Source organism: Dicentrarchus labrax, unplaced genomic scaffold (genome assembly GCF_905237075.1).
Source record: "Dicentrarchus labrax unplaced genomic scaffold, dlabrax2021, whole genome shotgun sequence".
NCBI classification, from domain to species: Eukaryota; Metazoa; Chordata; class Actinopteri; family Moronidae; genus Dicentrarchus; species Dicentrarchus labrax.
This window is the reverse complement of record NW_026136703.1, coordinates 14,553,053-14,576,526: the sequence shown is the minus strand read 5'-3', so window position 1 is coordinate 14,576,526 and position 23,474 is coordinate 14,553,053. Positions and strand designations below refer to the sequence as shown.

Here is a 23,474-nt window from a genome sequence, read left to right as displayed (position 1 = left end):
GTTGAAATAAGAGAGTAATAAATATGCAATAATATGCACAGAGACAGCAGGATCTCAGAGGTTATAGTCTCTTAAAGCGCCTGCCTTAATTTTCATATTCTAAATACTGTTTTTATCCAGTGAGAATGAACGCACAAGCCCCGTGTACTAAAACACACTCAGACCGTAAGGCACCTGGAACTGAGCATCCAGCTTGACCTGCTGACATGTGACCAACATATCTCCATCCTCCTTTTTTTGCACACTGAGCCACTTCCATCCATCCAACTGCTGGGGTGTCAGAGAGCCAACAACAGCTGTGCCAGCTTCTCTACCTGTTCTCCCCTCACCAGATGTTCCGGTTTCTCCTCCTTGTTAACCATCAGTACTGCAGGACCACTAAGTCTTTATAGCTCAGGGCCTCTGCCGCATGATAATGACAAGGGCTGCCCATACCATCTGCTCAACAGGCCCCCGATATCAAATTTGGTAGCAGATAAAAGCCATCAAACAGATAGGTGGGTTCAAATATGTGCATGTAAATGTGCATATATATACTGGAATGATACCAGTAATATATCAGTTTACCAACCCTGTTGGTTTTCTTTTGTATAATTGAAAGACACTGGACATTTTGTCCTTCATTCAGTCTCCTTGGCTTGGGATTTTTCCTTCTTTTAAACTTCTTAAAAGCAAAATCAAACGACCCTTTAAGTTAAAGTTTTTAGTTTGGAGATTGAGTTGAGGCATGAAATAAAAAGGGCTTTCCTAACAGTCAACTGTTAAATAATATTAGCTGTTAATAGTTATAATTAGGATTTTGAGTATTGTAGGTAGTTTAACCAATCAGCATATCAATGCATAAAAGCAGCTATGATAAATAATGTTTATTAGCAATGTATGAAATGAATGTCTAATGTGAAATGCGTCGCTTATAGTGAGATTTTTCACCTAAAATGTTTTGTTTTTTACGCAACTTTATTATTTTGGTTCACTCTGACTGCTCTCATCGGCATGCTCAGCATCGAACAACAAAATAGCAACTAGCTGTTGAACAAAAGAGCAAGATATTTCCCTCCCTTGGTGGAGACCAAAATAGAGGTAAAAGGAAAGAGACTAACAGTCACGACTCTAAATGAATGATAATGTTGCTCCGTAACTGCTAAGCAACTGTTTGCTAACCAATTTACCATGTGAACTTAAAAGGTATATTTCATTAATGTGTTTACAGCTGGTTTCTGCTGCCTCCAAGTGAAAAAAAAACCCCACAGGTTTAATGTTAGTTATCCCTGTACACTTAAAAGTTTACAGTGTTCTTAAGCAGCTAAACAAAGATGTTACCACAGGCATCTATGTCTCCCCCACCTCTGTAGTGTAAATTCACAGAGGTCTTCAGAGGCTTTTTCACCCTGACTAGCATAACATTCTTGAAGAAACTCAAGAATATTTGACATTTCTGTCATGAACATGGTCACCAACAAATCTATTTTCTATCAGCAGTTATGGTCATCAAAAGGCCACTCTGGCTTTGAATGTATGACTGCGTTTATTCCACCATAAAACACATTTATACATTTTTACGACCATTGTTGCTCACACTGGTCTGTTTTATGTGGCATGGCCATTGAGGCGCGTCCATTGGCTGAACCTTTGAATGAGCCTCTGGTGGTCTGTTAATAATGAAAGTGTGATGTCAGGCCTGCCTGGTCCTGTGATAGGTGCTGAGCCCTCTGGTTCACTCATGAAAAAAGATGCTGCCCTCTTCTTCATTTGTCCTGCTTTAATGAGAACACATTGTAGTCAGCAGTGGAGAGAGAGAGTGGTTTTCTCTCTCTCTCTGTGTGTGTGTGTGTGTGTGTGTGTGTGTGTGTGTGTATAATAAGCTGCGATGCTGCTGTCAAAGTCTGACTCAGTGTCACAGAGTCAAAGAGCAGCACGCAGGAGAGAGAAAGAGAGAGAGAGAGAGAGAGAGAGAGAGAGAGAGAGAGAGAGAGAGAGAGAGATAGAGAGAGACGGTGGTGGAGAGGACTCATACTGATAGAACAAGCATGCTGTCATTATTAAATCCTAATGGCCATTCATTACAAATTGCTACAAATTAATGAAGTTAAAATAGGGCAGTAATTGTTTATCTGTAATCTGTTTGCTAATGCTGAGTTATTGATTGCAGGTCCTTGCTGCAAATGGCTTATTAAATGAATGTCTACATGAGTGAATGGGAGGGTTATTTGTGTCTGGCAGAGGGTGAAATATAATTTACAGGGAAGGCTTGAAAAAATAAAATATTCACAGCTTTTAGGTTGTGAACTTATGTAACAAATTCCACACAAAGAGTTTGAAGGATTTGACTTAGACTTTAGACAGTAAATACATACATACTATATGAAGGATATATGCAGATAGGCAAACTCTGAAATTTAAGATACTATTACAAAATTTCACTGTCAGTCATTAAACGCTGATATCCTTCAACAACCTCCAGGGGTTAGACAGTACTTTACTTTCAAGATCCCTCAAACGCCTCAAATCAAGGCATCCAAAGTCCTGGATTAATTAATAAGACAAGTTGATTTTAACCACGAATGAGACAGTAATCTGACTTAATCAAAATGCACTAATCTGAGCTATAAAATCCCTGAGACGAACATGACAGGTTTGGTTGCCCTCAAAGAGAAGTTAATCTGTGAGTAAGAGGTCAAAGTTGGATAGTGGGCCGAGGCTTTGCTACTACTCCATTAACACGTAGACATGATGCACAAGCGTGTAAGAGGTGTATTCTACTGGGCAGCAGCAGTGTTTTCTCTCATTCTGTCACATAAGATATACCAGCCATGTATGGTGACGACCTTGCACCTCCACTGATACTGCATGAATCCATTTTAGAGTTACAATTGGCATCTGACACATGTCTCGAAAATGTCTCTCACATCAGTTCTCCGCCAAAAAAATGCATTATAAAATGTCAAACTGCATGGGCGCCAGTGGGGGAAATGTCAAATAACAAAAGTCAGTTCATGAAAAGTTTAAAGAAAGTGCCATTTTTGGAGATGTGCTGACATATTGGAGTTTAAACCTTGACGCAAGCCACAGGTATCTATTTTTAGTCATGCTAGCGACATTTAGTGATTGCAAAGTTGCTGTGTTGGTCGGTACGCCACTGTGGTCCAGACTGAAATATCTCAACAAATATTGGATGGATTGTCAGAATTTAGATAACCTGACTGACCTGACAATCAGCTCAGCAATCCATATAATGTAGTCAAACTCTTAACTTTGGTGAATACCTGACTTTTATTTTATTTTTTATTTTATGTAGCGCTGTCATCCTCTCAAAATATAATCAGCTTGAGCTGTCCTTTGTGTTTATTGCTAATTAGCACATGTTTGCATGCTTAAATATTAGATGGTAAACATTATATTTGCAAAACATCCGCTTGTAGTCATCGTGAAAATGCAAGGAAAGTACAGCCTCACAGAAACGGTAGCATGGTTGTAGACGCTTGTCTAGTTCAGATTTGTCTTGTTTTAAGGAAAATGTAATTTCAAATCTACACTGACAATAAAACATATACATACACATAACACATATTGTACCATTTAACAGAGAACATAGAAATTGTTGGGCCATCTCTGCAGGCTGCGTGACACTCCTCGTTGCCCTCAAGTGAATTTAATTTCTAAAAACAGTTAATGTTACCTCTGTAAGACTTGGTATCACAGATGGATACATCAAAAAAAGCAATACTCCACTTATAACACAAATCAAACACTTAAGGCCTTATTTCCTTAATTCTCCAGATGGGGAAATTGGTTTTTCACTGGCAAAAAAAATCAAATGGCTGTGGGAGAAGCTAATTAAACTTTATAAACCAAAGAATGCTTCTCAGGTCAGTGTTTTGGAGGAGCTTAAGAAGAAGGAGGTGGAGGAGTTATTGTCACGAGGAAGGTTATTTGCACAGGAAATCAGGAGGCGTGAAGTAAGAACGGTGGCTTAAAGGATCAATGCGAGGCTATTGTAAGAAGAGTGCGCAGCGTGAGAGAGACACTGCAGGGAAGAAGAGTGGGAAATTGAGGGAGAAAGATTGTGTGGGAAAAAATAAGAGGCAAGGTCTTGTCCTTTACTGTAGCGTATATGAATAATGGGCTTTAAAGGCAGACTAGCCAAAAATGAGCAAATGCCAGAGAGCACCACTGTCACTCACTTTCCCCCACAGCTGGATCGGAGGAAAAAGCACCTAAATGCACACACACACACTAACATTACCCAGCCATTACTAAAGGAAGACGACAGTGGTTTGTTCCCCTTTTAGCTGTTACGAGTTACCGTGGAAGCGGCTCATTATTCCCCCGTGTTGGAATGAGTCCGCTCAAACAAGCCAATCAACAACAGCTTGACATTTGCTTCCTGCTCCTGCGCATTTTGGAGATAGGGACAAGAGCTCGAGTCAGACTGTTTTAAACATACTGCAGAGAAATAGTTTGCTGACCTGGAGGAGATTGAAACTCCAAGTGCTCGTTAAACAACATCATTAGTTGACCTGATTTAGAGTGACCTAAAAATTGATGCGAGCAGTGCTCATTGCCTCTCCTGCCAATGTTGTTGTGTTGATCTGTGGCTGACCGATGAGGGTTCAGGCCCGGGATCACATTTCTCTCGGTTTCCGTCTCAGGTTAACTAACTCCAGCTCCAGCTCTGTCAGTCAGGCTCAGCCACACAACACAAGAGCTTTAAATGGGGAAAACAGATCCAGTTTTCCACCCATTACTGAGTTTCAAGTGCCTGTCACTGCTGCCCAGCTCCAGGTAGCCGTGACACCAGTTCACATTACAGCATGTGAAGAGCAAGCAGAGATTTTTTTCCCCCTCCTGTTGGCTGAGTAAACTACAGATGAGGGGCTTTGTACCTGAAGTACACTGTGTCCTGTGTTTGCTGTCTTGTTCGGGGATCAGGTGTTCTGCTTGGTTTCACATTTACAGTACAGTGTTACTTCTGCTTACTGAACCTCTTCAACCTGCTCATCAATCTGAATATACTGCATTTTTTAGGATAATCTGGACTGAAATTATGACATTATTTACTTGCCACACTGCTCATTTACAATGCACAAAAAAAAAAAAACAACCATGAACAAAAACATGCCAATCTTTCAGAGATGAAACCAATGTTAAACTGTATTCTCCCTGCACTCCCAACGCCCACTGAAGTACATCAATGAATCCTTTGCATGTCCATACTTTCACATGCAGAGTGTGGGCCAGAGTTGGGCACGTGCTCATTGATTAATCAATAAAGAGCCAGAAGTGCACAGCTGCCAGACTACAACTACTGGGACTTTGTAACACTGTCCTTTCTTGTTAATGTGAAGTGGCTGTTGTTAATGATACAGCACTGCTGGCTGCAAGTGGTGCCAAATTCAATTGTTTTCATGCAGAATATTTAGTTAATATTTGATGTTTGAATTCTGGCCACGTCACTCCCTCCAAGCATACACTTGGAGAGACTTGCAGAGCAGAGACTGGGGAGAGATGATAGCTTACTCCCCGAGGCTCAAACTCCACAGGTGGATGCTGGGGCTTATGAAATGTTATATGAACCATTTTTTTTTTCCCTTGGCAGGAATATGGTCTGTGACGCTTAAAGGTCTAGACAGTAATATCAGGATCTTTTAAATCTTTAAAAGGTAGAAAATCTGGATTACCCTGGTACCAAGGCTGCAGTGGCCATGGTCAAATGTCAAATTAAAGCAGAAAAGCTCTTTTTAAACCTTAACTTTTACAAATAGGGCAGCTTGAGCTATTTGCCTTTTAGTCTCTAGTGAATTGTTGATTATCAATTACAAGTGTATAAGTTCACTAGTGAACATGTCAATACACTCCTCTTGCACATACCTGCCCATTCATCTCTTGCCCTGTAAATTTACTGCTGTCCGTCATACAAACACACACAGTGACAATGCCACAGCTCAGTTATCTTCATTAAAGACTGAGCTGCAATGATACAATCTGTTGTTGTTGCCATGTGGCTTTGGTCTCTGCCTCTCTACCTTTCTTTACACAATCTCACGTTTCTGCCCTGAACAAGACTATCTTTCTCATTTTTGCTTCATCATCTATCACTCTGTCCATATTCATTTGTTACTCTCTCACACACCTCTATGCACAAATGCACACACACACACGTTGAATGTTTCCAGTTGCAATGGTGCGTAACTTTGGTTCACAAATAAATCAGATTAATCGTCATCTATTCCAGCAACTGTGAGTCACATGTTAAAAAGTGAGGGTGAGCTGCACACAGGCAGCAGTTTGAAATGGTTTCACATGGTGGAGATAGCACTGGCTCAGTTACAGTCAGTTTGGTTAAAATGGTTTTGCAGAAGTGCACATCATGTGTTGAATTTGCTAAATGTTGTCCCTGTTAAAATGTTCCACATGTCATTTCACAGGTTTTTCCCAGTGTATGCCGGGACAGTCTCCAGAAACTCTGGCTAGGAATAAGTGTGTAAAGACAATGAATAAATGAATGAGACGGCATTCTGAACAATATTTTCCATTACCTTTGCCTTTTTGTCTGTGATTTGCTGTTCACTTAGGAGCACCACTCATGCCAATTCAGGTTCTTGACATGATCGATCTGAACCTGTTGCCTCTTTTCCATGTGTGTATCAGGTACAACAGCCAAGCATGTGGTGTTCTTGGCGGGAAACACGGCAAAGCACGGGCTCCGTTGCAAAGCCTGCAAAATGAGCCTTCACCACAAATGTGAGAATGGAGTGGGACAGCAGCGCTGCATGGGCAAACTGGTAAGATGCATGACACAGAATAATACAAGACATGATATAGACCGTGCATTTGTCTCTTTGCTGTCCACAGTTTGGGAGATTCTGAGCTTCAGGAATATAATTACTGATGTCATTAGCAACCAAAACAGACATATTAGAGTTGGCTTTGTGACCGTTTCCCACCAGAATGTGCTTATTCAGAAATCACACTCAATGTGTGAGTGTGCTGGTACATCTGTGACCACCATGCATCCTCGTCATCGCCCTCATCATCGTTATATCATCACTCTGTCTGTCTGTGTGTTAGATAATAGTAATGCAAAAATGCTGACCCCTCCTCATCGCTGTCAAGTTCTGCTGTGCTGCCATCAGCATAAACCATTAAATCAGGATCAATACAATACAGGCTGCTTCATGACCAATATTGAAGATGTCACACGTAACAGTTTTATGATGTGTTTGGCATTTCACAGTCTCAGACCTGATGTCCCTTTTTTAATATGTTATGCTAGCTTTGGTCACTTGTGAAATTAGGGGGCGTAAAATAATATTTGGAATAATTAGCACATCATTAATTATTCAAATTTCAACTCTACTCTCGCTACTTATCAGTAGCAGAGGCAATGAGAACGTGAAAACTTTTCGGTATCACAAAAATTCGAAAGTTGGAAATATTGATCAGTGATAATTATAATGAATAAATAATACTCTGGCCCCAATACGCTGCTATTGCCAGCAGTCTGTTTATGTTTTCATTTAACTTCAGTTTCTGGGGTTTAAGACAGCTATAAATACTTTTAGTTTATTTAAGGCATACTGAACCTTTTAAAATTGAGAAGATTCTTCAACCTTTTAGGCTTATTAACCTTTACAAACTTTAAAAAAAAAGACTGGAAGGTCAAAAGCTGAAAATAAAAGGTTTATGTAATATCATTCCTATTTTCCTGTAATTTCATATAACTATCTGAAGTCTATGAAATGCATCTGTGCAGTTTTGTTTGGCAACAAATCCATAAGATGCTTTAATTTCAGCAATTTACTTCCCTGTGTTGTTTCATAAAAGTTGTTTTTCTGCTAATGAGCTCTGAATGGGATCCATAACTGAGCCAAAAAGCCAAAGCTGATTGGTCGATTCCAAATGTGCTTACGTGTCGACATAGAAAACTGCCTTATTGAGTAGGGAATTTATTTAATATCTGGTACAAAGTCAGTTTTTCACTGTTATTACCTCTCAAGCCAGAAATGATGACCCTGTACTGTAATAAACCCCTCAACTTTAAATAAACTGACGATAACAAGTGTTGCTCTTGATGTCGTCATTGTACGTTGTTTCCCTGGCTCTATGGGAGCCTGTCTGGCTTGTTCTCATTATTGGGTGATGATAATTGAGATCAGGGGCAATAATGTGATTCACAATCATCATAGGCCCTCATCATCTGTGGACCTGCGTTATAACGAGACCATTTGGTTGGGGAGCAGGGGCGGGCTGAGTGTTTTTACTGGGGAGGGTTCAGTTACACCAGAGAGAGCCAGCGCCAAGAAACGTTTTCACTTCCACTGGCAGTCAAGACTGAACCAGGACCTCTCTTTTTTTTTTCATTCACACACCTCCCACACGGAAGAGAGAGAGACTATAGCTCCGTCAGGTCATATTATGTGTGATTTTCTACCTTTCCTACCTCGTTCCTCCACATTATTTGACAATACCTCCCTTGAGAAGATTTGGCTGGAGTTAGTTGAGGAAATTTGGAATAAGCTGAAGTTGAATTAATCAGCAAGAATAAAGTGAATAGATGTCATGTGGAGATGATATGGAAGTAACACTGACAGCACAGGCAGCCTTTCTTCTTTCCCGTTGTGATATCTTTCCACGAGAGGCCTGAGGGATGAGGCCTGAAGATATGATCGGCTCTCAGGATTGGAAAATGAGGTTGAGAGGTCAGGCATAAAAAGGGAAGTTTCCCCAGTGGAGTACAGCTCTAAATTCGACTTACTCTAAACTTGGACACATCTGCAGCCATGCTTGTTTCTCTTGGCTTGAGAACCTTTTAGCAAAGAAATCAAGTTACCTCATGCTCTGAATCTTCATAAAGCATGAAACCAGTGTATCGCCATCTGTTCATTGAGTTTCTGAACTTAGTGAAGCAGTTACAATCAATTCAAAACAAATGTATGGTATTTAACATGTAGGCCTTTGTGAATCATCTATTTACTTCACTTAGAAGTACAGCTGTACTACTGTTGGTCACTTCGCCAACCAAGGCTGAACCCCCACTAGAGAAGATTTGATTTGTCCTCTCCTGACACACAGTTTTTGTTACGATTTAGTCTTGACAGCTCCCGTCCAGTTGGAGTTTCTGGGCGACCCGCCAATTCAGATCAAATATGATTAATAATCAATATGTGTCAGTTAATTTGAGTCACTGCTTGAAACTGAGCTCTCAGTCGGTAACCAGTGGGAGCTGAGCCCTACTACAGTGCTCACACTACACATTGCACAAGATCTGCGGCAATGACACAATTCAAAAAGTAGTTTCACTGATTCAGATCATTACTTGTGATAAATGACGTGATTCACATTATTCCGTTTTTTATGAATAATGTTCAATGTACAATCATGCTCACACAAACAATAGCAGGTGTCCTTTATAACACTGACAAACTTAAACTCCTCTAGGTCAAAACACAAACAGTTGTTCAAAACAAGAATGCAGCCTGGAGTTCGGCACGTTTCTGAAGTCTCTTATTATTATGACTCTTTATTACAGTGTGTGATTCAGAGACTGACAGTAAACATTCACCATAGGGTTCTTCCCCAGTATTTAGACTTAGAGTGATTATAGTTCTAAGTAAAGTAAATGCTGTTATTTATGAACAATATTAATAGTTACTAATTTCCCAGTTAACAAAGAGTTATGTACCCATAATCATGGCAGATAAATATAGATGTATAAATACATCAGCATCCTCAATTTCTTTACTGTATGTCAGGACAAACTCAAAAATCATGAAGCTCACTAATTAAATTATTTGTACGGATGTTTCAGGCTGATAACAGTGAGTTTTAGTGTACTTAGTTGCAACATTGCATTGTGCTGAGGAATTGTGTCTCAATGAAGCATGCATGAATGCATATTTTGAAATAAATATTTTCAACAGTTGTTTATCTATAGTACTTAGCTTTCCCTTATATTTTCTACATCTGTAATCACTGCTGTCTCAACATCAGTGGAGTAAATGAAGTCACTGACACCAACAGTGAGTGGTGTCTTTTGTTTGTAGCCAAATGAAGGCTTTCAACAAGTTTTCTCTTTCAACCTTTTCTTTAATGAGTTTGCTCCCTGAAAGTCTCAATTATTGAGTTATTGAGATGGGCTTGAAGAGCTCAAGGGTTGCTTATTTTAGCCGTCTCATCATGCGAAGTGTCAACTGAAGAATTAATCAGGACTGATTTGAAATGCAGATTTCACCACCTGCCACTTGAATACATGAAATGTAAACAAACAGAAAAAAGGCAGTCCCATGAGCAGTAGGTCTCCTACACCGATCCTCATATTCAGCAAAGAATTGAGGTTGTGGTAATCAAGGAACGTTAAGCTTATCAAAAAACACAGTATGCTATCACTGAATGGATGAAACTTTATCCAGGACATCTTCCAGAAATCAAAACTGCAAAAAATTGAAGATTTATACATTAATCATCACCCAGTGTGCTGCAGGGATCGAGGAGAATTTCAATCTCCTGTCTTTCTTCTATACTTAAGAAGGATTCAGAAGTAATGTGGAAGTATTGATCACGACAGGACGCAGGTATGTAATGGATGTATAAATGATAAATGCTGGAGGGCTTTGGGAGATGGGAGACATGACAGGCAGATAAATTAAGACCATAACTTTAGGACCAGTATTTCTCTTGTCAGTTTCATGGCAGTGGACCACCTCAACCACACTCCTGCATGTTGCGCTTTTAACTCTGTATGAAACAAATCAACTATTCATTCATGACTTTCATGCACAATTTAGAACTGCAGTCATTAATATTTTTTCATTCAAATAATAATGTCCTGAAAGTCATTTAAATTGAGTGGAACTAATGTTGCGCCTCACCCGCGGGGTAGTGGGGTGTTGAGTGAGGACTCGGTCTGACGTAATTTTGTAAACAGTAACAGCCCTTTCAGCATCTGTGTGCCACTCCACCCTCTGTCTGTTTCTCTTTCTCTCTGACTTTCCATCTATTAGTGTCATTATATTACATGATACAGCATTTTTTGCTGTCTTCCTCCAGTCATTTTGTCCATTGTAGAATAGTAGATGTGGATTAGTACTTGGATGGCGTTTTATGTTGAGGTTTCCTGTCACTTAATGTAACAGGTTGCATAATGCATACCACCAGTTAGTAATATTTTGCTCTAATTGTTCAGTAACCACTCCCTATGAGCAGATACTAGATATAGTATCTAGATATATAATATTCTGGTTTAATTTCGGGTTTGTACACTTCACATCTTGTTGAATTAAGACAGAAGGCCGAAGTTGTGTTCACAGGCCACAAGTGGCACAGTGCTTATTAGTATTTTACTCGTATAATAATTAATGCAGTTAACATTTGCATTACTGACAGGTTGTTACCAAACTTTGTCCATAAAGGTCAATAATACTGTATATTTACCTGTTTTTATGTTCTCAAATAAAAACCAAAATTTTTTGTTTTATAGTATTTTACAATTAAACTTTAATTTGTAAAATGTTTCATTCACTCAATAAGTAATTATTTTAGTATTCATTCCCACATTTCTTTTCTATATATACCTCTTATAGTTGTGTGTAATGAATTACACTTTCAGTTACCTGTCGCCTATAGCTGATCCGCAACAGATTTGTGATAAAAAGTTATACGTTTTTGTTAATGATTAGTTCATCATTAATTAATTAATTAACTGTTGAGAATTCTCGCATCAAATTGTTCTTGTAATTTTCAGCAACATCAATCAGCAATCATAAAACCTCACGTTAAATTCAGAATAAATTGAATTCTTGACTTTATTCAGGCTGCTGACATCCAGTGTGGCAGAACTTTATCTCTGAAAATTCAGTTGTGCTCAGAAACGTCCGAGTACGCAGAGTTATGTGCAGTTTTTCAGTGTCAGGCTGTTGCCTGTGGTGCTGCATATCGATTTGTCCCTAATGTCTGTCTCCTCTCTCTTTTTTCCCTCTCTGTCTCTCCCTAGCCAAAAGGCTTTCGGCGATACTACAGCTCTCCATTACTGATCCAGGAACAGTATGGCTGCATCAAAGAAGTCATGCCTATTGGTGAGCAGCTTAAATAACTTCAGTTCTGAGTGGGATGGGAAACTGAACTCCACTCCTCCAGAACCATTTTTCCACTTGAGCTGTTATATCATATAAGATTCACCTACATGGTTTTATAGTATAGTAAACCACTACATTGCTGTCCTGAAAGTTTAACGTTGCTTTGTATCAGCTTTTATCGTGTCTTAATTATTTTCTAAAGCCTGTGGCAATAAGGTGGACCCAGTGTATGAAGCCTTGAGGTTTGGGACGTCGTTGGCACAGAAGGCCAAGAGGGCCAGCGGCTCTGAGTCTCCACACAGAAACTCGGTAAGAAAGGGATCATTCATCATGTCGGGTAGTGTTTGTTTTTACCCTGTGAACACTAAATACTGTCACTGTCTTTGTTTAAATCCAAACACAGATATACTGTATACATAGAAAGTTGTTTTCAGTTTTATGTCTCCTACTTCACATCTCTTTGTGAAGCTATAATGAACATACAGACACATTAAGACATGTAGATTATCGCAGTTCTGTATTATACTTGTTATATTTTGTCGCACTACAACAGACATACTGTAGCTGATGGTCTAAATAGATACTGCCACTGCAGGGCTGTAAACACTACCAATAAAGGCAGTCTGGTCCAGGCAGTGATGAAGGGAAATGTCGGTGCAAATGCTCATGTTACAGCTCTGAAGATGGTCTGAACTGATTGTAGAGCTACTCTCTCCGGCCTCCTTTCCATCTGTGTGTGTAATACACAAGGAAATCTGTCTTTCATAGCTTATCACTTCTAATGTAAGCTAAACTGTATGGGCAGTCTGGATACATGCCTCCCTATGATGACATCTGAGAGCTGTTGGGTTTGGGCCATCCTGTCCTGTGCAGCTGTTTGTGAATGGGTGTGTGTGTGTCGGTGGAGGCTTACAAGAGACAATGTGATCTCAACAGGGGTTATGATAATAGTTTCCAAATGCAGACTTAGAAACAGCATGTTTGCTACACTAAAGTCTTCTCCAGAATAGCTGGTTAGTCTGTGAAAGCAGATACATTTTTGCTAGTTTTGTGCCCAGAAACGCAAAGAATCTGTCTCTATACTTCTGACCCTGTCTTTATCTATCATTATGTACCTAATCTGTCTTATCTGTTCTATCTTATCTCTGCAGACCAGTGACTTGGATAAAGTTCCAGAGGAAGTGGTGGCTCACAGCAGTAGGCAGGAGCTGTCGAGAAAACACAGTGATGATGGTGAGTATCCATTGCGGTACACTGTGTGCATCTGGAGCAAAGCCATGCAGTGACACAAGGAAAAAACACACTGCTTTTGCTCTTCCCACAAGAGAGTCTGAGAAGGTTGCAACATCGAATTCTCCTTCTATGAACCATCAAATAAAAGGGCCTTGCTGTTTTCCACTGAACTGAACTCGCTCTTCTTGCCTTGTGTGCCTGATATGCTCACTCTGACCATGCTATAGATTTATATATTCTGTAGGAAAAAAAGCCTACAGAAATGTTTGGACTTCTCTTTTTTATCTGCACTGTGTGTTGCTCTTGATTTAGTGGTCAGTGGGTATTTCAGCAGCACAATAGTCTCTGTAATGAAGGGCAAGGCACTGACCCTTCACAATATGGAGCATTCATTCTGAGCCATGAAGACAGAACTACAAAGAGGTAGTCCTCGGCGTTGGAAAATGTTACTTGAAGTGTGGCTACATTGCTGCTGGACTGTTTGCTGTAGAGAATAACACCCAACAAAAGAAGAAATGAATTGTGACCTCATGCCATATGTCGGCCACAAAAGTACTTGTTTCTCACAAGGACTTGGGTTAATGCATAGAAGACACTATACTACTGTCTATAATGTTACTAACGTGATTTAAGGCCACCTTTAGGACAATGTTTCCAATTGCAAACAAAATATATCATAATTCATTGCTATAATGCTGAGCACATTCAAGCTCTTAAAGAACCTTTTTGATTTCACAGTAATTACCCCACTCGCTACTCACAGGACAAATTATTTTTTACAGTTCTAAAAATAACAAAGATAACAGTATGTTTTTTATGTGTCTAACATGTAATCTAATAAACATTGCAGCTTTTCCTAGCGATTTAGACTTTATTCTTGTTTACTGAAATGGTTGTTGAGTAATTTATTTATTTTAATTTTATTTTATTCCAGTTTTCACAGTCATTGAGAACGGGACAGAGCACTACCACCAGCCGGAGAGAAAACCTGACGATTTGCCGGTAAGAAATTAATCCTATGTAATACATCTAATGCTGACACTTGTGTGTGTGCCTCTAACATACTCCTGCATGTTAGGAAATTGGTCTGAATTGAATTGAATTGAGAGGAAATGAGAATAATTCAAAGTTCTCTTCTTTTTGGTAATATTTATGTATATCTATCTATCTATCTATCTATCTATCTATCTATCTATCTATCTATCTATCTATCTATCTATCTATCTATCTATCTATCTATCTATCTATCTATCTATCTATCTCTTTTTATTACCCCACAAGTGCTACAATAGGCCTTTTACAGTAAGATATCCATTCTAGTGAAGGACCCCTCTCACATGCACATACACAGTAATTGGCCATTATTTGGTGAAAATCTGATTTTTTTAAGTTATTCCAGCAGTTGTAGTTAAGGTTGTACAATTCATTTTTACCCACAAAAAGAGACTTCAGTTTATGTCAAACACAAACATCAGCAGATTTTGAGGTCAGTATTTCACAGACAAAGACGAGTAAACTGAATGTACTGTTTTAGAGGAATGGCAAACTGTCTTTTCAGCATTTTTGCAAATCATCAACTCTGGTTGTCAACTTTTCTCCTCAGTTTTCACAGTGATTGTAATGCTGCACTTCCTACAGTAATGTGTATTATTGGTGCAGTCTAAAACAGTCTGAAACTTCTGAGAACTGACTTTGCTCACTGACCAATGCCTGAACTCTGCGTGGTTACTCTGAGAACTGATACCCAGCCAGTCCTCACTGCGTCCATTAAGCATGCCGCACTTGGCCTCCCGCCTCCATCGTCACTGCTGAATTTCCCAGGACTTTGATGGAAAACTTCTCTTCCTGCTGTAACAAATCATACCCAAACTGACACGACCACTGGCCTGCACTGATAGAGGCAAGCCTTGAGCTTACAGTAATGTTTGGATCTGAAGCTCTGGGGTCTGTGCTGCTGTTTTTATTCTCTGCCGTGTGAGATGCAGTGCTGATGGTGCAAAATTCATGTTAGTGAAAGAAAAAGGTTAAACCTCTGTGAATATCTTGCCCCCTGCAGAGTGAAAATGAATATTTTATGAGCATATTTCAAAACTGTTCTTTTCCTCTCCATCTTTTTTATCTTCGATGGTGGGACTTGTGGGAGAGGTGCTTTCAGTATCAATGTCCTTTGTTCATATTTTTCTATGTGCAGCCATCTATCCTGTTTACTTTTATAGTTTAACATGTTTATCTCCGTTGTCAACAGTGGAAAAAGACCACAGATAGTTGAACAAACAGAAATGAACAAATAACCATACAAGGCAAAAAAAACACATGCACACACACACACACACACACACACCTATCTTCTGCAATACAATCTAGCAGTCCAGCCGCCCATTTCGGGAACAGACTTGAAGTGCATTGTGCTATGTTATCAGGCTGGACCGAGCACAGCTGGCAGCGGGCAGTTTGTCTGTCAGCCGACAGGTCCATTAGCTCAGGAAGGCGGACAGACAGATGGAGGCTCTGCGGGGTAATGAGCAGAGAAAAACGCTCAAAAACTGCTTCTTCACCAGATATGGCGCCTCCAATTTGAGATGAGAGGCTCACACGCACAAATGGGAACACACACAGTCACACACAGGATCCCCATCTGTTCACACTTTTCAGGTTTAGTGTTAAACTACCCGAGATCAATTGACAGTAAAATAGTCTGGTTCATGCTGGGATTTCGTTTTTGGTTGGACTCTTTTGTTTTTGTCTTAGGTGGCGCTCTTTTTGTCCGTCTGTTCATTTTAGGCAGCTTTTGTGTATCCAAACAAACGTCTGGTGCCTTTTTTGTTGCCATAAGTATAAAATGATGAATTGCTAAATTTGCTCTTGAAGCAGCGCTTTTTATAAAACAATGAATCAACTGACTTTGTGAAATATGAAAGGTATTATTCATAGTGACAATACCCTGCAGCAGAATGATTAGCGTCTTCTAGCTTAATGTTTTGGTTTTAGGACCTGCAACATCAATGTTTCATGTTTTATTTCCAGCCTCAGCAAGCAGCTGTCCATCGAGGAATTTCTGGAAAAACAATGTACACTAAGCACCGACAGACAAAGTTAGCGAACATAGTGGACCATTTAACAGCTATAAGAGCCAGGTCTTTTTCTCAGGAGTTGGTGGAGCAAACAGAGCTAGAAAGGAGAGTGATTATTGGAATGGCAAGTTGTCCAGAAACACACCTCCAAATTACAGCTACTATTACTCTATGTCTGCTAAATATAAATATGTTGGCTAACACATTCACCAAATGAAGTTCATAAGGCGAGAATTTCTCCAAGTTTTGTTTAGAGGTTGTTTTGATGTCCGTACAGCTGAAGGAATGCACACTGCTCTTCCATTATTTTTTTAATTTTTCCTTCATCACATTGTCCCTTACCTCAAATAGTCCTTCTTTTCTTTTTCCGATAATTCACTTACAAAGGAGGCTGTTATCTTGGCCTTGACCGACCTCTCATTCAGTGGTTCCAGGCTCCTCCAGCATCAAGAGCCTCTCAAGGCCAGTGAGCAGCTCTTAGTTAGCTGTAATGGATTGCCGCTACTTGATACTGTTGTTTTCACCCCGAGGCCACAGAGGCAGTTTGCCTTGTGGCCAGTTAACTCATCTCATCCATCAGCCATATTGCCAGTCCACATGGGTGAAGCTTGGGGAGCCACAGAAGACCAGACACACTTCTCTTCATTACTATACAGCGCCACAAAGATGGCAAATTCCCCTGTTGGCTTGCAGAAAAAAAAAAAAAAGCCATTAGTGTGTCTTAAAAAGTCATTCTCGTATCTTTTAACAAAATTCCTCTCCAGGCATTACGCAGGAAGAAGACAAGTTATCATTTAGATTGATTTCAGGGACACAGCAGGCAGGATTCAGATTCAAGGTATTGGTGATGAAACAAGAAAACGCCCACCAGTTTCCTGAGCAGGTGTGAAGAGCACCAGAATGGCGATGCATCTCCCTGTTATTTGTGCTAACACTTTCCCGACAACTTCCTCTCCACCCACAACCCTGTCTTGTTTTAACTTCCTGAGCATCCATGAAGGCCTGATCCCCCTTCTCCCACTCATGTTGACTGTGGATTAAAAGGAACAGATTGCAAAACAACTTAAGCATCTCCACGGTCTATCAGTGTACTGTAAACATGGGCTTCTCCTGCCTATGTGAATGCCAAAAGACTATTTTCAGATTGGACTGCGTGAAAAGTGACAATAGAGAATATGGTGTTGTATTGTATTTGTGTGTATGTGAGCTTTGTTTAATTTGTCGGCCACATCTTCCGTTTTCTTTCTTGTAAACCAAATATGTGTGCTCATGTATTTCTGTGTGTGTGTTTTTTGTCTAGTTGGACCAGAGCCAGCTAGAGAAAGACGTCCTCAAGCTCAACACCTATGTGGCCTTGCACAGCTTCACTGCCCAAGATAGCCATGACCTAGAGATGAGGTTTGTTTACACACACTTGCACATACACGTCACGCAAGGAATCGAGGAATCCCACTCCGACACTCGCTGTCATCAGTGCAGTAGCTGACTTGCCCTGACATGCTTGCAGTGATTTCTTTTTGATACATTTTTGGATGTTTAAAAACTCCTGAAGAAAAGGGAAAACTAAGTAAACAGTGAAAACGAGACACACATATTCAAATTCCTCTCTAAGCATGATTCAACTTCACTGTGAAATTCAATTTAATGCATCTGAATAAAAGAGATTGAGTCCGGTGATGATTAATTCATACACCCAAACATTTCCCCAAAGGTCACCTGCCAGACAATATGTAATACACAAAGAGGTTATGCTCACCTTTAGGCAAACAATCTGTTCCACTTCCTAAATATTGCAGCTACACTTTTTAATGATCATAATAATGTTTAATGATTTAGATAACTTACATCAGTATCAGTATACAGAGTCTTTCAATTACGCAGATAAAGGGGGGGTTACATAATATATTGACTGATTGTATAGAACTGCCATGACTTGCTTGTCCTGTTGCCTTTTGTAGTGTTAACAATCATAAACTTCATGTGATGTAATGTAATTGCTCTAAACTTGCTTTGCATGCTCTGCACACTGGCACATACATTTGTACAGTACACCAAGAGCAAGGCACATAATCACAAACACACAAAGTACCCATGTACATGAGGTGTTTAATTTACGTTTGGAAATGAGATGACATGAAGAGCTGTCTCCTCCTTGTCAATATTCATCTCCTTAGTTCACGCCAGGAAATGTAGTCATCTGTTAATCAGTGTGTCTCTGTTGCTTTCTTTAATCTTATATAATCGTTGTATTCAGAACTCTAAACGTCAAATTACACGAGAATAGATTTATAGGAGGAACTAATTAACGCCCTTGTTTTAGGTAATGGTCCTCAAAGATTTATTTCTCTGGAGTGGCCTCATTAATACTACCTGTGTGTGTGTGCCACTATGGTCTATTAATATCAGTCAATCTCACCTCTTCTTGGAGTTATCCTGAGAGAAACACACAGTCTTTGGAAAGTCCATTTAGAAGTCCATTTATAGCTCCCCGGTAGACAGTGTGCCCGTGGCTAAAATGGGTTATATTATTTTTGAAGGCTGGTGAAAGAAATAATTTTATAATACTTTAGTATGTTTGATTTGTACATAAATAACCATTCAATTAAGAATATGTACAGAAAAACAACAAGTATTTTTAGCTTTTTGGACAAACTAATTATGAAAAAAAGTATTTTGTAATTTCTGAGTCTGAAATATTGTGAATTTCTTACAGCAATGATGTCTCCCATTTACTCTTACTTACCCATCATCACTGGCAGTTATTAAAATTACAAATTAAAGGACCAGTGTGTAGGATTCAGTGGCATCTAGCGGCTAGCAGTTTCAGACTGCAACTAATCGGCGTCTATATTTGACGACCTTGGAATGAGAACGGTTTATCTGGTTTCATTTGTTAACGAACCGCCCCGAACACGTTAACGCCGCTAAAGTAGCCAATTAAGGCAATGTAGTATATATAGTGTAACTACAAGGCTAGGAGTGGGGCTAACCATCTTGGAGTAATGCAGGAGGTTTTCCTGTTCTTCCCCTTCACAGCGGCCATTTCAACATGAAATAATAATTATAATTTAGTATAGCAGAGCCTTTCTAGTGACTCTGTCGGACCTGAATGGAACAGAACCTTAATTAGTATTATTGGTTTGCCCAATATTTTATGTAAAAATGGCTGCTGTGAAAAAAGTCTATTGTGTGAATGCAGCATCAGCGTGGCGTACATATTGTATAGACTCAGTATGATGTATGAACTTGGAAAATAGTGTTGCTGAGTTGCTGCAGCACTGTGCTCTGTGGGTTCAAAATTCAAGCATGTTGAGCTTCTGAACACGCCTCAATTAGTGATGTAACGCCTGTGTTTTGGCTGTTAATGGATAACACCTGTTGTGGCCCAGTCGCTTAAAAGCTGTTGAGAGCTGTGGAGCTGCAGTTTTTCTGTTCCCTGTGATTTCAATTTAATTCACCTTTTCAGACAGAATTTTTACTAAATTACGAAAAAAAAATTGTATATTTGTGCAAGCATTTGACTATATCAACCAACACCTTGCCCCCACATGAGTTTTATGTGCATGTAACCAATAACAGAACAATGATTTAATGCAGCTTTAACCAATATTTTTACGAAATCAATGTATCAAATGACAATGTGAAAACGACATGAATACAATGTGACCATGGGACGAAGGAGTCGTTCGTAGTAATGAACCTAAAGAGAATTATTAGCTGAATCTGCAGTCTGCCTCGACTTTACAGAGCTTTATAGCGAGTTTTCTCTGACTGTTAAGCCGCGCAGCGACTGTTCTGTTTTGGTTCACTCTTAAAGCTTTGTTGTCAGCCACAGCAGGCAGCTGTTTTCAGTGAAAAGGCTCTAAAAAGCCACACACTACCGGCTCGGCACCAAATGGCAGACAGACACCAATTAGGTGGTGAACACAGTGGAGCATTTAGCAGCTAAAGAGTCAGATATTTCCCTCAGGAGTTGGTAAAGACCAAAAACAGAGCCAAAAAAGAGTGAATATCACTCACTTACTCTCATACATTCATCAGGGGGGCCAAAAAGACGACTCCAAGTGAATGATGTTACTCCATAACTACAGGACAAATATGTAACCGTTTGCCATATCAACTTAAAAGGTGATAAAATGTCAACATTGAGTTCACAACTGGCTGCCCCCGAGTGGCCAAAACCCTCCCCAGGTGTTCCAGGTTTAAAGCTGACACAGCTGTATAAGTCCAGTGCCTGTATTATTGTCTCCACTACAATCTGAAACTCAGATTCAGATTTTATTCCATGCCTTAACCATGATTGATAGGGCATCATCTGCAACATACTTTGAAACAGGCCCTCAGGAAAGAGAGCATTCATCACGAGCAGTCCTTCAGCCTAAGTACCCATGTGCTTCAGCTTCTCACAGAAATCCTGCGAGGCTTTAAGGATGTGAGGGTACACTTGTTCTCTCCCTGTGTCTCCTGAACACAAACACACACACACACACACACACACACACACACACACTCGTGGGTCCTCTCTCTTTGGTCGAGAAAAACTTCAATCGCCAGGCTTCATTTAAAATTCATTGACTTCTTGTTTGCGACTCCCTGTCCACTGATACCTACTATACAGCACAAATTTCACCAGGCTTTGTTTCAAACGTCTTTGCTTATGAAAGCCTACATCAGTGTTTCTCTCCTCAGGGCGTTCACTGCAGACAATAATCAATACATCAAACACTTACACATAAAGAACAAATGGGTAGAAAATGGAATCTTTAATCAAAAGGTTCAATTTCCATTTTCATTTTAAGTGAGAAAATCAGGTTTGTGATTAGTTTCAGTCGCCGCCACATGCTCTGATTACATAATTACCTTCGCCTATGTGGTGATTGTAATTATGATGATTTCTGCATTTTTAAAATACAGATGCAGAAAACCCACTGTTCTTTTTTGTCGTTTAATGGACAATGTGTATGTGGAACAACATGTATCTACTTTATTTTCATCACCTTAAAAGATTTTACAACGTTGGGTGCTGTGCTGTTTCTCGCCTACATTAAACAGTGTTTTCTGATTCATGGTGAGTATTACCAAGCAAAGGACAGCCAGTGTTGTAATTGAACCACAACAGGAAGAAACAGGGAAATTACGTAAACCAACATTTGGCTCAACTGTGATGCTCTTTTTGATTTTTTATTGGTCAAATTTAGCCGACAGCTTTGAACAGATGCTAGTAATTATGGCACATGCGGTATGGGGCAAAATGATTCATGCATTTCCTGGATAAAGAAATTACTTACAGCAAACAGGATTAAGGTGCATCAAGTCTCATTTTTAAAAAAAAGAAAAAAAATGCAAACACCTCCTCTTGAGCTCGATTATACAGCATACGTATATAAGAAGGGCCTCTTGAAGACATGGATCAAAGAGGTGGATCTCCTCTCATTGTCGACAGTGCTTACTGAAACTTTTAGGTACTATAAATTTAATTCTCAGGTAAATTACCTCTTGGAAAAATATACTCTACTGCTTTTGTGTTTTGCTTTTGGATAAAAAGACAGAGGCCTCTGAAGTATTTATTTTATTACAACCTAATGCACACAGCTTTAACAATCCACAGCTTGAATGCCCTACAGCCCATTTTCCCCACAGGGCCCTCTACTGGATTTATCCCACCATGCAGATAAGAAGCAAAAAGCTTTACCCTTTTGAGTAATTTCTGCTTTGTTTTGCTTTATATTGCAGAGCTGGAGACAGAATCTTATTGGCGGATGACTCCAATGACGATTGGTGGAAGGTAGGTACAAAACACATATATTACACCTAAGTAGTGACATGGCTCATCTGAAACCTTTTCACAAGTATGTGCTAAAGTGCCAAATTCAATGATAATTTTTGCAAGGTTTCTGTTTTCCGGTTTGCATATAATGCGTGTTTTCAAGAAAGCCCATAAAATGCCCAAATAAGAAATGGATTGATAAATTACAGGAAGTGGAGCTGTAAATTATAGGAGCAAGGCAACAGGCCGCCTCAGGACACAAATGCACGACAGATAAATTATGGAGACAAAAGGGCCAAAACGTGACTGTATAGAGGCAGCCGGCTGCCACCAGACCATGAAGAAACTCATCACGTGTTCTAGCACTGTTGTTGTTCTCTACAGGCTGTAGATAAACAGAGACATCTGGCCTGTTTGGTCTTTGAACAGTGGATACTGGCAATGGAAGTCAAGAGACAAACATTAGCACCCAATGTAACACCTGCATTCAATGTACAGACTACTGTATGTGAAGACTGCGTTGCATCTTCTTTATATATCTGACCTAAAACTTTATACAGGTATTATATACTCTAACCAACAGGACCCCTGTGGTAGGATCTTATCTAGTCATTTATGAAAACACTGGCTTTGTAATCCTCTTATGTACTGTACAGCCCTTCCACCTGTCAACTGTTTTCATGTTTGATTTTTTTTTTTTTTTTTTTTTCAGGGGGGTAATTGAGGACAGGATCGGTTTCTTCCCAGCAGCCTTTGCTCACCTGGTGCAGGCTGGGGACCAAGTGTTCAGGTGTAACAGGACATTCATTGGCTGTAAGGAACAAGGCCAAATCACCCTGAAGGAGGGACAGGTATTGTAAAAACCTTATGATGATAATGATAATTGCGGTGGATAGATATTTTGAATGAATACACAGTATGTTGAGTACAGGCTGTTGTTATCAGGCAAAAAAACATATTATTCAAGTGTTTTTATGACTCCACATAAAGCCAGGCCGGACAAAATGTCTTCCTTAAAATGTTTAATTTAAATCCTAAATGATCCTGCTTCATTATTAAGAGTAATTTATGTCAATGTCTGTATCTGCAACAACTGTGTCTTCTGCTGGTATTTCTTCTTGCTATAATTGGTGTGTTGTTCAGGACATTTTGGGGTATTGACATTGTGACAGTGGGTGTGGGAAACACAATATAAGATGCAAGCAGCAGAGTCCTACCCCAATAAACATTCAGATTAAATCTAATATGGGTAGAATGCATGTGATTATAGAGATTAGATCATAAATGATTGTACATAAATACCGGTGAAAGTTGGTACAGTGTTTTGTTGCT

General features: G+C 39.6%; 1 protein-coding gene across 2 annotated transcripts in view; it reads left to right on the top strand.

Moving 5' to 3' along the window:
- The window catches only part of stac (SH3 and cysteine rich domain), a 30,270-nt gene that overhangs the window by 4,046 nt on the left and 2,750 nt on the right, over positions 1-23,474 (top strand). For both annotated transcript variants that reach the window (XM_051395898.1, XM_051395899.1), the window contains 8 exons: positions 6,649-6,782; positions 11,990-12,071; positions 12,274-12,380; positions 13,223-13,304; positions 14,239-14,306; positions 17,676-17,773; positions 22,109-22,161; positions 22,857-22,993. In XM_051395898.1, coding sequence (XP_051251858.1) covers positions 6,649-6,782; positions 11,990-12,071; positions 12,274-12,380; positions 13,223-13,304; positions 14,239-14,306; positions 17,676-17,773; positions 22,109-22,161; positions 22,857-22,993 — 761 coding nt within the window. The remainder of the gene's footprint in view (positions 1-6,648; positions 6,783-11,989; positions 12,072-12,273; positions 12,381-13,222; positions 13,305-14,238; positions 14,307-17,675; positions 17,774-22,108; positions 22,162-22,856; positions 22,994-23,474) is intronic.